The sequence below is a fragment of the Populus nigra genome, chromosome 12, assembly GCF_951802175.1.
Source record: "Populus nigra chromosome 12, ddPopNigr1.1, whole genome shotgun sequence".
Lineage (NCBI taxonomy): Eukaryota > Viridiplantae > Streptophyta > Magnoliopsida > Malpighiales > Salicaceae > Populus > Populus nigra.
Window position 1 is genome coordinate 790,004 of NC_084863.1, and position 13,877 is coordinate 803,880.

Here is a 13,877-nt window from a genome sequence, read left to right on the forward strand (position 1 = left end):
TTGACAATCTTTAGCAAAGTATTGAATTGGATGGAGTTTTATAACCATGCATGATGATGAACCACATGAATTTGAGTACATTTTAATGTAATCATCATTGATGTACCTTGAGAAAGGTTAGGAAAGGAGGAAACGACAAAGGAGGAAGTTTTCAGGCTGCATTTGTTTAAGGAAAAGATTATTATTATTATATATATATATATATATATATATATATATATATATATATATATATATATATAAAGAATGTGTAGTCCGTCGTAGGACAAGGTACATTGTTTTTGTTTGGGTGTAAGGACAGGCTCCATTGCTTAGGTGTGGGTATCTTCATGAAAGTTGACTGCGATATATAAAAATCTTTGGGCTTGAATTGACAAGTACTTAATTCAGTGATTTATTAATTTTAAAATAAATTTTATATCAAATAATTAATTTAATCAAACTGATTGATCTTGTGAGTTGCCCACAACCTAGTTAGAATTCAAGTGAAATCTAGTTTAATTTTTTAATAAATTAAAATTTTTATTTTTTTTTGTTAATTAACCAACTCTTAATTCGATTCTCAGATTCTTGATTTTATCAATGCAAATTAACTTTAGTTACTGTTTACTCAAAAATAAAATTCTCAAGACTTTCTTTATAATTCAAATAAAGAACGAGAATGTGATAAGAAAATATAATTTTCAATTGAAGTGTATTATAAAACATATTTATTTAAACATCTTTAATTAAAATACTATGTAATCAAACACCTCAATTATTTATTTAAAATTAAGTCCCAGTCTTCTGGAAGAAGCATGGCCTATTTAAATTTCTTCCTGTTCAAATTTTCCTCTTTATTTTATTTAAACACATACAAATCTTTACTATTTACAAAAGAGAAAAGAAGAATTCATGTGAACCTTTTTTAAAATTTTTATTTAATAATAATAATAAAAAATGAAGATATGTTTTAGGTCGGTCTTTTACCGGCCAAGGGAGCCCACTTGTATCAAGGGTTTAGATTGGGCCGGCATCCGGATGGCGTTAACCAGAGCGTGCCGGCATGGTTCACTGGGCCCTCACTTGGACCACGCTCGGGGGGGCCACTATTACTTTAATGGCCCTTAATTACGCATTTCTGAAAATTAATCATCCGAACCTATGAGGTTTGGGTCCGAACCATATGTTTGAATACTTTTTAAATATTGGAGGGAACAAGGGGCCTGAATTGACATTAAAGTCCTCGTTATGATTGATTATTTACCGCTTTACTTACACAAACAAACGATATTATGGTTGGCAGATTAGTCAATGACAAATCCGAAATATAATCCATTGAACAGATTATGGGTTTTTTTTGTTTTGTTTTGAAATCCAAATAATGCAGTGAATAAAAAATTCAAATAAGAGTGAATAATATTTGCAAAGGAAAAAACACATAAATTGTCCTAAACTTTTTTTTTTGTTAAGCCTGAATTATTTATATAATTCATGATTTTATTTATAAATTTATAAGGATTCTTTGCATCCCTCTATTAGCCATTTATTTTTTCTGTAAAATCAAATCAAACACACACACACTTTTTATTTTTTAGAATTTGAGAATTCCTAAAACAACACATCTAGTAAATTGATGTTCACTTCCTTGCATGTATTCATTTTTTAAATTGAATTGGAGCAACATCTTTCCAGATCGGTGGTTAATTTATATATATTTTTTAAAATAAATCAAGAAGATTTTGTTTTAAAAATAAATTCTTAAGAAACCGGGTTACTGAAAATTTTAAATTTTTAACCGGGTTATATCGAAATTAAATTTCTCTTAATTGTTTTTTTTACGTGAAACTCGACTTGAATCAAGTCTCCTATTAAACAGTCCAAGATTCACCATTCAAAATTCATAACAACCCTCATGGCTATAACATTAGTAAATACTACCAATACTACTAATAATAATAAAACCACATAAATTACAATCATTTTTCCAATTGAAAAAGAATTCCCGACAAGGATGAGCGAGCGCCCTGGTTAGAAGCCAATATATATTTTTGTTAAAGTGATATTCTTTTCTTCAAGAAAAGAAGGAAAAGAGGAGATTAAAGAATAATGGATTTCTTTGTTAGACTAGATCGAAGCAAGCTCCTCGTATAACCCTTGCATGAACTGGTAGAAAAACACTAATTAATAGAAATTAATGTGCCCAAATCATGAAACGATGCTCACATATCATATGCTCTCCACTCACTGTGTCTATGAATTGTTACCTGGCTCGCCATCATCTTTCAGAGACAACTGCAATGGCGCCCAGACAATGTCATGATTTTTTCCTGGTTTTTTCTCTTTACGGCTGATTTTGATATGGTCATTAATGTTCTATGCACAGGTCCTACAGGAGAAACTGCCCATTTCTCCTTTGAAAATCTGTGTCTGCCCTACTGGTTTCCTTTAGTGAATAAAGAAGCTCAGATGAGTTGCCTGTGGCCTTAAAGTTTCACTCTACTTTCTGGTTGGTGTCATGAAGAAATTAATTAAACCTTCACGTATGTATATATTGGACTAGCGAGGTGGGTAACTATAAATTAATGATCTTTTAACAACTATATGTTGATGACTGAAAATGACCATTTGCCTTAAACAACAAGGATTGTTTATGATCTCACTAACCTCGTTTCATTCTTTTGATATAGAGAATTTCTGTATATGTTCTAGCCAACTTTGATTACTAGGGTCATTCATATATATGGAGTCGCAATTTATTTAGGTAATGGTACTTTTTCTTTGCTTTTCTCATATTAGTTTTTACACGTTAAAACCAAAGTTATTAAACTCGGTTTAAAGCTTGGATTATGATTTAGATGAGTTAACTCATATTAATTCAAAATAAAATCATTTTGATTTTTTTCAAAAAAATCAAATGAATTTTGACCGGATAATCAGGTCATGTGCTTATCTGTTGGGTCTATAGAATCTGATAGGGATGAGCGTACCAACAGAGTAACTAAAAATACAAAGAAAAAAAAATAACCCAAGAAACATAACCGAGAAAATAAGCTAAAAAACTGATTTTAAAAACTTAAAAAAAAATTCAGTTTAGTTTGATTTCAATTTGAGAAGGCTGAAATCGATTAAATCAAACTGAACTAATTTGGTTTGAACAAAAAAACATCTCATGGCCATAATAAAGATTTTTTTTTTCGAAAAACACCTTAGATCTATTGTAAAATAAAACCAAAATAAGTTAAGAAAAATTCAAGCCCATTATAAAAAGACCTAAAAAACTCAATTAAATGGACATAAGTATAACCAATTTTTAAAGAAAAAAGCTAAATTAAATTGATTGATTTGAACTAATTGATCAGTTCAATTTAATTTATAACTTAAAAAAATATAAATTTTAATTTGACTAGTTTTTTTACTCAAAACCGGACTACATATAAAATACTCATTTTTAGAGTTTGGTTAGGTCAATTTCAGCATGATTTATTTTAAAATTCAACCATAAAACCCAGACCAATGAGTTATTAGATTGATCTCTCAAGCTAAACCAATTTTAATAATAATGGTTAAAACTAAGTTTCCTTTAACACATACTAGCCACATTCAAACTAACGCATTAAAAAAAAAATTCTTATTTTTCGTGGATTTTCTTTAATTGGAGGCTAAAAGTCACGCATTGTACACAGAGATTTATTATATTTGTTGGTGCTATAAACTCGGAGAATATTTAAATGTCTGCTAGTTAATGTGTTGCTAAATAGCGTAAGGTTCAAAGAATAGCAAAGCAATAACATTTTCAAGTAACATTCTCTGCAGATAAAGTTTCATTTGCTGACAAGTACCATGTTGGTATGACAAGAAGGAAGAGATATTTTTTTTTTATTAACATGGATATCTGTATTAGTATATGTGTATTTCAACTAATTTTACAGGTTTTAAAATTAATAATTATATAAAGTCTCCAATTATCTTAAAATTTATAAAACTCAAACTAGTAATTTTTATAAGTAAATTTAAGATCTAATCAGTTAAATTATATTCTTTTAAAAGGTGTTGTTTAATAGTATCATGTCTTTATAACCTTTGTTTAATGATATGATTAAGCTCTCTAATCATGATCACATGTCGATCTAGCCTTTATACACAAGCAAAAGACAGTCCATTTCAGTGAACGATAATCATAGAAGAGATGTTGTTCTGTTATTTTTTGGTGGCATTTTCAATGTAAATATAAAGGAAAGGAACATAAAAGGGATGGAGCTTCTTGTCTTGGCACTTGGCAAGGCTAATGAAGTTCCTGCCATTAATTATGGAAGGTGAGAAGTGAAAGCAACATCGTATGTTCTTCCATCAAATTTAAGAGGTTTGATTAGACTCTCTTTGCTCTACACGGCCAGTTGATTGATTCCCTTGATCTACTTTTATTTCAGGCGAGGCAGAAATTATGTTTCCTGTGGAAAACAAAATCATATATATATATATATATATATATATAATAAAAGGGATTTCTCGATAAACAATTAAATAATATTTGATTATTATTTTGACAAAAAAAAACGGAGAATTTAGAGATAAAAAAGACATGATACCGAGTATTATAATTATACATATATCTTGTCATTTAATCTGAAAAAGCTGGTTTGTCACATACGAGATTTCGTGGAGCTAAATCGTCATTCCAAAGACAATCAAGAGCCAAAGCTTCAATGTTTTTTTTTTTTTTAATGAAATCAAGAATCTGAACTGATTAACTTTAGCTATGCCCTAGATTTTGTGTTCATTGAATAAAGAAAAGCCAGGTTCAGGTATTAAAAACAAAGGATATAATTATTATCATAACGTTTTTTGGAAAAATTATAGATGAGTAATTAAAAGTCTATTTTCCTTAATTTATTAGCATAGAAAATATTCAAATTCTGTAAATAATCACTCCAAGAAATCTATTTCAATAAAATATATGAAAAAAATACACGAACCGGATTTTTTTTAATCATAAATGGATTGTTTTAAACAAGAATTTTTTTAAATATAAAATATGATCAAGAAAAAAATATTTTTTTAGTATATATAAAACTATAGGCATGAAAAAGTTAAAAAACTCTTTGATTTTTCTCAAGTTCACTAAAGAAGAAAAAAATTATATTCTGAATAGGTAAATTTTTTCCTTTTGTTTTAAAAATACAAAAAAAAGCGAGCAATAAATAGTATTCTGAAAAATATATGAAGGTAAAAATTAGCCCTTCACTTTCTCTATACCCTACAAAAATTATAAACCAGCCCAAACCGGGAGGCTCGGAACCAGGTTCGGGCAGCCCTTTTCTCTTCAATATTAGACTCAGCAACAACACAAACAGAAAGAGAAAGAGAAAGAGAAAGAAAAGAAACCAGTACTACAGAGAAAGTTAAGAGAGAAATTTTTCCCGGGAAAATTCTCTCTCTTTCCCTCCTTATAATTCAAGAAAACCTTCTTTGTAGATCTAGAGAAACACCACATTTCTTGTTTCTCTCAAAGAATACTACAAGAACAACAGCTATACACACACACACACACACACACACACACATTGCATTGTATACATAGAAATATACAAACTTTTTACTTTTATTGGTGTTTTTTGAGGTTAAATGGGAAAATTTTGAATTGTTTTTTTTACGTAAGATCTTTAGAATTGGAAAGATTGGATTTTGTTGTTGTGGGGTGGTGGTATTTTTAAAGAAAAGAAAAGAATGGCAACAGAGCAGCAACAACAAGTTTGGTCTTTCTCTGCTGCTTCTGTTGTAGAGGATATGCTTCAAGAAAATATTGGAACTCGACCAAGAGGTGTTGATTTGGTGGCTTCAAGAAAAGCTGAAGAAGCTTGTATGATATATATATCAATCTTTTCCTTGATCATTTATTTCTTTGCTGAACATTTTGATTGAATTTGATCAAGCCTTTTTGTTTGTGTTCTTTGATGGTTGGATGCTTGAGAAACTTACGGTCTGTGTTTTGAATTCATTTTCGTGGAATCTTGATGATGTATTAGGACTTTATGTTAAGGCTGTTGAATTTTATAGATTAGGTGGTTGATTCGTAGAAGTTGGATTAATGCACATCATGGAATTGAAATTTGTAGAATTTAAGGATTTGTCATGGATTATGTGATCCTATGTTGATATTAATGGTGTTTCTTGGCTAGATTCGTGAATTTTGGCTGCTAGAGGAATTTTTGTAGTAATATTGAGAAAGCTCTTCCTTTGAGCCTGATAATTTGAGCTTATGTGTTTCATCTCTTATTGATGGTCATTGAAGCAGTATGTAGATGAAACTTTTTTCAAGTTAAAGATTTCTAGTAATTACTTCTTTCATGGTGCTTGTTCCTTGTTTTTTTACTCACTGAGGACTTCCCATCATGTGTGGTTAGATGGAATTGTTGTAGCGAAATTGGAATCAGAATAGGAGGCCTTTAAATATCCAAATTTGGTTCGATACATATTTTCCGTAAAAGAAGAAAAGGAAAAAAAGAGAAGTTTGGTGATTTTACATTTTTATATTGGTTTGCAGCCTTGAGAAGGTATGAAGCAGCTGGGTGGCTTCGAAAAACAGTGGGGGTTGTCGGCGGTAAAGATTTGCCAGCTGAGCCCTCTGAAGAAGAATTCAGGCTTGGATTGCGAAGTGGGATAATCTTATGTAACGTCCTTAACAAGGTTCAACCTGGAGCAGTTCCAAAGGTCTCATTCAACCTGGTTTTTATTTCATTATTTTTCGAGGATAGTTATACTTATTAGTCTGTTTTGGTGATCTGTATTGTGCGTAGGTAGTGGAAGGTCCTGGTGATTCTGTTGAAGTTCCTGATGGGGCAGCTTTATCAGCATTTCAGTACTTCGAAAATGTGAGAAACTTCCTGGTAGCTATTGAGGAAATGGGAATTCCAACCTTTGAAGCCTCTGATTTGGAACAGGTGAGAGTCTAAGTTCAGGTAGAAACAGAACAGAAAATCCAGAAAATGCCATGCTAATCTTCTATTGCATTGTGAGAATTGTCTTCCTGCAGTGATATTCTTTTGTATCATTAACTTCCAGGGAGGAAAATCTGCAAGGGTTGTGAACTGTATTTTAGCACTTAAATCATATAGTGATTGGAAACAGAGTGGTGGGATTGGGACATGGAAATATGGAGGAAATTTGAAACCCTCAACCTGTGGGGGTGGGAAACCCTTCATGCGAAAAAATTCCGAGCCTTTCAAGAATTCCTTTTCTCGGGCATGCAGTGGTGATCCGTCTTCATTTGATGAACAATTCAATGACCTCAGTGAAGCTGTAAGTGAACTTCTCAGTTTTTATTTTTTTCAATTTTTTTTACGAATTTAGAAAGGCAAGTAGTAATCATAAGTCCATTTGTATATGCAGGGTGCCTCTCGCTCCTTGAATATGCTTGTCCGTGCAGCTCTTTCAAACAGGAAGCAAGAAGAAATACCTAATGTAAGTGTTATAATGCTTGTTATCCTCTAAAGTAGATGCAAAAGAAACTTGTCAGAAAATCATAGCACTTTGATTGGAAACAGATAGTAGAGTCTATGCTAAACAAAGTCATGGAGGAGTTTGAGCGTCGGTTGGGGAGCCAGAATGAGCAGGTGAGCTGTTATGTTTGTTAAAATGATATCACCCCTCCTCTCCCCATATTTGTGCGCACTGAAAAGTTAGCTCTTCATATTATTGCTAAGAAATCTAAGTGGCTCATCATTAATGCGAATCTGACAGATGAAAATAACGGCAAAAGATATGGAAGTAGCTAGCCCTGACATGCCTCTTTCAAGAACTTCAAGTGATACAAGGGTATGCGCTTGGCTTGCACTATGAATGTTTCACTCATGCAATGCAGTTGCATAACTTGGAATGTAATTTAGAATGGCGTTGTTTACATTTATCAAGGCTCTGAATTTTTTAAACCAATTGGGTGACATTTTCTTTTGCTAATGCTATGGTTAAGATGGAAGAAGAAACTTCCACACAAATCAGTACACGGGAATGCTGCCATCATAAGGGCACTCCTCATGAGGAATCAGAAGACCAGCTTTTGAAACAGCAAGCGATGGTTGAACGACAACAACAAGACATTAAGGTAATGTCTCAGTATTTACACAAGGGTGAAGTCTTTTTACCTCTCCACAAGATGTTAATCAGTGATAAATGATGGTGCCTGCAGGAACTGAAACTTACTCTTTATGCCACGAAAGAAGGAATGCACCTTTTGCAAATGAAACATGTGGAGGAGTTCAACAATTTAGGTAAAATTAAGATTCTGTACACTCATTCCAGATCATTAGAAGAGAGTAATCTATATCACCACTAGTTTCTTGAAACAGGTAAGCACTTGCATGGCCTAGCTCATGCAGCTTCAGGCTACCAGAGAGTCCTCGAGGAGAATCGCAAGTTATACAATCAAGTGCAGGACCTGAAAGGTATACCAGTTATTTAAATTCTGATTCCATGGCTTTATTGCACTCATATACTAAGTTTCTTCGCTAAATTTAATGGTAATGAATATATTTCATTAGGAAATATTAGAGTATATTGCCGAGTAAGACCCTTTTTGACTGGGCAAGCAAGTCGTTTTAGTACGGTGGATCACATAGATGAAGGGAACATTACAATTAGCACCCCTTCAAAATATGGCAAAGAGGGACGCAAATCATTCAGCTTCAACAAGGTTTTTGGTCCTTTGGCAACTCAAGGTTAGTAAGGTCTCATTCGGGTTCTTTTTCATTCCTATCAGTTTTCCTATTTAAATTTTTTAACTCCTGGCTTTCCTGCAGAGGAGGTATTTGCAGACACCCAGCCTCTGATTCGTTCTGTTCTTGATGGTTACAACGTGTGTATATTTGCATATGGTCAAACTGGATCCGGAAAGACATTTACTATGGTGAGAGGATTCATGTACCATTATTAAAACATGGATTTTGGTTAACCCTTTGGTTACTCATTTAACTTTATTCGTTTCATTTTTCAGACCGGTCCCAAGGAGCTCACAGAGGAAAGTCTAGGTGTAAACTACAGGGCTTTGAGCGATCTATTTCTCCTTTCAGATCAAAGAAAGGAAGTTATTTGCTATGATATCTCTGTCCAAATGCTTGAGATTTACAACGAGCAAGTGAGGGATCTCCTTATAACTGAGGGTGTTAACAGAAGATATCCTTCATGACACTATTTTCTTTCATTAAAATAATGTCTTTTTCTTCAATCCAGCTTACTTTTCTACTTGGATTCTTAACTCCTGTATACATTAGAAATTCGAAACAGTTCTCAGAATGGAATTAATGTACCAGAAGCAAGTCTTGTAACTGTATCATCATCGTCTGATGTCTTAAATTTGATGAACATAGGGCACAGGAATCGTGCTGTTAGCGCTACAGCAATGAATGATCGCAGCAGTCGATCCCATAGGTGTGCTTAATGAATGTTCCATGTTGCAAGTGTGATTTTTGGAAAACCATTTCAATAATAGTGCTTAACTAAACGAAACTCATAACTGGCCCATATTTGCAGCTGCCTGACAGTTCATGTTCAAGGGAGAGAGTTGGCATCTGGAACAGTAATCCGTGGTTCAATGCATCTAGTTGACCTGGCAGGAAGTGAACGGGTTGACAAATCCGAGGTGACGGGAGATCGATTAAAGGAAGCACAGCATATCAATAAATCTCTTTCTGCTTTAGGAGATGTGATTGCCTCTCTTGCTCAAAAAAACTCACACGTTCCCTACCGGAACAGCAAACTTACGCAACTACTACAAGATTCACTTGGTAAGATTAACCAAGGACATTCTATTTCCCTTCTTTCTATAATCTAATCCCATCCCAACTATTTTTCTGCTCTCAATAATCATCAGGTGGGCAGGCTAAGACGCTCATGTTTGTTCACATAAGTCCTGAGACTGATGCTCTTGGAGAAACAATTAGTACACTTAAATTTGCAGAAAGGGTTGCCACTGTTGAGCTTGGTGCGGCTCGAGTTAATAAAGATAGTTCAGAGGCGAAGGAGCTGAAAGAGCAGGTTCTACTCTATGCTCCTCATCTTTCTTTTTTTGGTTTTTTGGATGAAGTTTAGAATTGACCTCAATTTATGTCTTCATACATTACATAAGAAAATGACATGTTTGCCTATTATCAGAATTTCTTTCATAGGGTATGTCTTGGGGTACCTATTCTTGTTATTATTGACTTACTTATTATCTCTCATATACTTTTTCGGCGAGAAATACCGCGAGTCACTTTTACTTTTTCTGGTTTCAGATTGCTAATCTCAAAGCAGCCTTAGCATCGAAGGAAGTAGAGTCAGAGCACTCACATCATTCTCGATCCAGCACCCCGGAAAGACTTAAAATGAAGTCTGGTTTGCCTTCTCCTTCTCACAGTTGGCATAGTGCAGGTAGCATAACAAGTGCAGGTAGCATAACAAGCGGTCATAGGCAGATGGAGGATGGTAATTCAGAGGTAAAAGTTAACAAATGTAACCAGTGACTGAAATTGATTATTTGAACACTGCTTTTGGTTATAAACACATTTGTTTATTGAGTAATATTGCCTGAGCATTGAAGTTGTGCTCCTGATTTATGTTTAATTCCCAAGGTTACGCATCTGTTAATGTTGGGATTCCCATCTAATAATTTGGATAATGCTTATTTTACTACTTAAACTAAGACATGTCGTTTTATCATGAGACAATCATCTCAAACATCATGTTAAAATGATTGTACTGTGTGTTTGTAGTATGCATATGTTTTCCCGGTGTGGCTGTCCATCAAAGAATAAAGTTGATATTCATAACCATAATTTACATACTGATTTAATGATCTGCAGGTTAGGAACAACTATTCGTCTGTTGCAAGAAGGCGAAGAAGCTTGGATCCCCAAGATTTGATAATGTATTCACCTCCATGGCTACCCGCTTCCAGTCCTTCAATGAGTGGAAAGGAGGATGATAGAGAATCAGTGTCTGGTGACTGGGTTGACAAGGTCATGGTGAACAGGCTTGACAGTGCAAATAGAGATGAAAATCCTGCAGGACAATGGGAAGTAGACAGCAGACAGTCGCCTGAGATGTTTTATCAGAGTTATGCTCGAGACCCTTCGAAGATTTACCCAGAACAACCCTACAAATCTTCACCAAATACAAGGGACAGCCAAGAGTATGATGCTCAGAGGGGTAGGTTTGAAATGGCATCCACCGATGAGTCTGACGAACTCGAGGCTGCAACAAGTGATTCTTCTGAGCCAGACTTGCTATGGCAATCTAATATCCCTAGAATGAGCAGCCTCCCCAATCCCAATGTTTTGGGATCTAAAACAAAGAAGACTACTAATCCTAGGGGATTCAAGAGCACAGAAACAAGGTAATAAGCTGTCTGATTACTGATCACTTTTCTCTGGGCAGCATTTCTGGTCATTTAAATTTATAGATGCACGCATTACTTACAACATGTAAAGCTTCTAGAACTAGAGGTACCACTGCCATTTATTTTTTCCAGACTAGAACTTTCTCTTAGGATTCCCGCTTTAAATTTTTTTCATCAGAATATTTACAACATTTTTTTTCTGGTTTTGTTACCAGGAGTTTAATTCCATCGCTAATTCCTTCACCATCAAGGAAACTACCAAATGGGATGAGTCCAGGCCTAAACAAACCCGGAAGGCAGCTAGTTTCCGTCGACGGAAAGAGGAAAACTGGACATGCAAAGTGATATCAAAGGAAGTGGCTTGGTGATTTTGCTTTTCTTTTTTTTCCATTTTTTGTGTGACTATCGTATAGTTGTAGAGAAAGGGAGATAGAGTGAAGAGAAAAGAGTTGAGTGGCAATGATTTCTGTTGCCTGCGTTTCTGTGGTGGTGATCGTGAGATTTACGTGGTCCCGTCGTCCCAAATTTCAATTTGTTTATATGAGTGTTCATCTTGTGAATTCTTTGACATCTTCTGTTATTAAATGTTATCCTTTTTGGATCATAAACAAAAGTCAAATCGAAGTCTCCAATTTGTTAGTAACAAACTTAACCACCTGCACTCCAGTTTTTGTCACGTCCCCTAACTAGGTCTCCACTGATCTTGTCAATAGAAATCCAATATTTTCCTTCACTGTCTCTCCTGCCAAATTAACAACATAGCTTCACCACTTTTATGCTAGTTAAAGAGAGGAAATGGCAGCTACAGATAACAAAGCAGTCGATGTTGAAGCTGGTACAACAAAACAACAAGTAGTGTACCTGCAGATTGACTCACGTTGGGCCTTCATAAAGAAAGTGTACTCCATAATTTCAATGCAATTGCTTGTTTGGAAGTTGTCAATGGTATATGCATGGTTTTCATGTATTAAGTAAAATCTTATAATTTTTTTTCCCATTTTCATGATATCCCAACAACTTAGCTGCCACTCTGTTTTCTATTGTTTTCCAAACCCTACCTGATTGGCCTTTAATTAGCTAGCTACACACTTTCTTGCTTCTGGTCATAAATTTAATTTTGTTCAAGCTAGCAGCTAGTAAATGGAGTCTTTTTGTCTACTATTCGCAACAAGAATACACATGGCATTCGGAAATGTATAATCAGAATTAATGCTGCAGTCAGTTTGTATCTTAAGTATGTGTGTGCGTGTCAGATTCAGTAATGTTGCTGCATGCCACATTTGAAGCCGGTAGAGGAGGCAGGTCTGCATATATATATATATATATATATATATATATATATATATATAGAGAGAGAGAGAGAGAGAGAGAGAGAGAGAGAGAGAGAGAGAGAGATTGAAATGCTCATCTATTTATAACGACTAACGAGTAAAAAGTAAAAACTGAGTGTTTAGGAAAGGACCATGACTTGTAAATTTGCTGAAGACAGAAAATATCCATGAAAAAGGGCTACTCACAAGTAATTGAAGGACACCTTTTTCTCCCGGCCAGCTTGGAGAAGAATATATTTAGAAGATTATACATTCTGGGCTGTGAAAAGAAGAGGCCATGATTTCAACCTCCTCACACCTTCTTTTATGCTTGCTGTTTCTGTGTGGGTTCAGGCATCTACGTGGGGCTTTATAAATTCATCTAACCGTGTCTCTCTGTCACTAATTTCCTCTTGCGTTGATATTCAATGCAGGTACTTTTCCCTCAGAAAGTTGTCAGCAGCGATATACAGTTCCTTAGCTGCAGTCATACACAACACTGACGACTTGAACAAGCGTTTCAACCATGAATGATGACTTCATCTGGGCTGCAATCTTTCTGTATCTGCATCTGTTCCTTGCTCTCCATGGTTTAGATATGTTGGATATGTGTAGTCCATGCTGCTGAAAGAGGAGCGCATGTGTCCACAGCAGAAAGAGAGTGTATGCTTTTCCACACACTTCCAAGTCATTGTAGCTTTGCTCTCCGGCCACAAAACATCCACTTGCTTGTGGATACATGTCAACCTTTCCAGCTGGGGGCTGGGACCCAATCAGAATGAGTGGGTAAGCCCTAAGTGGGACCCAATAAGTGGATGCCTTATATATATATATATATCCAGAAAATACCATCAAAGACAGCATGCCCACATCAACACCGATGTTGCCCCCTAAGGATTTTGTCCCCCATTGTAATTTTCTGCCCCTTTGGATTCTGAGGCAGGCAGGGATTGAACGCTGGAAATCTCAAGCAATCCCAGCTTCTTCTTCTTCTTCTTTTTCTATTATCCATTTCTCCTTTATTCTCGTCTAAAGACTACTCTGCCCTAATTCTTTCATAGTCCATCTTTTTCTTTGTTACTTTTGGTGGGCAAAGCTTATCTCTTTCATCATAGATTCAAAATCGTTTTAGCTATAATCTACACCTAATGTGGGTAATCATGTTTTAAAATTCTGGACCAGTCATATAATTTTCTATAATGTTATTGAACTCGGGT

At 34.8% G+C, this 13,877-nt stretch overlaps 1 protein-coding gene and 1 long non-coding RNA gene across 2 annotated transcripts; one reads left to right on the forward strand and one right to left on the reverse strand.

Annotated features, from left to right (window-relative positions):
* Positions 1 to 5,354: 5,354 nt before the first annotated feature.
* On the forward strand, positions 5,355 to 11,913 carry LOC133669224 (kinesin-like protein KIN-14G). The gene is made up of 19 exons (XM_062089278.1): positions 5,355 to 5,839; positions 6,524 to 6,690; positions 6,777 to 6,920; positions 7,042 to 7,278; positions 7,369 to 7,440; positions 7,524 to 7,592; positions 7,720 to 7,794; positions 7,949 to 8,080; positions 8,165 to 8,246; positions 8,325 to 8,420; positions 8,517 to 8,693; positions 8,775 to 8,881; positions 8,969 to 9,147; positions 9,241 to 9,402; positions 9,505 to 9,758; positions 9,845 to 10,008; positions 10,248 to 10,448; positions 10,815 to 11,347; positions 11,566 to 11,913. Exons 1-19 carry the CDS (start codon positions 5,707 to 5,709, stop codon positions 11,693 to 11,695), a joined length of 3,114 nt encoding a protein of 1,037 aa, XP_061945262.1. The 5' UTR covers positions 5,355 to 5,706; the 3' UTR covers positions 11,696 to 11,913.
* On the reverse strand, positions 10,750 to 13,617 carry LOC133669225 (uncharacterized). Its single transcript, XR_009833855.1, has 2 exons — positions 12,868 to 13,617; positions 10,750 to 12,092 (listed from the first exon to the last, which is right to left on the reverse strand). It is a non-coding gene; the product is annotated as an uncharacterized LOC133669225 (long non-coding RNA).
* Positions 13,618 to 13,877: the final 260 nt, after the last annotated feature.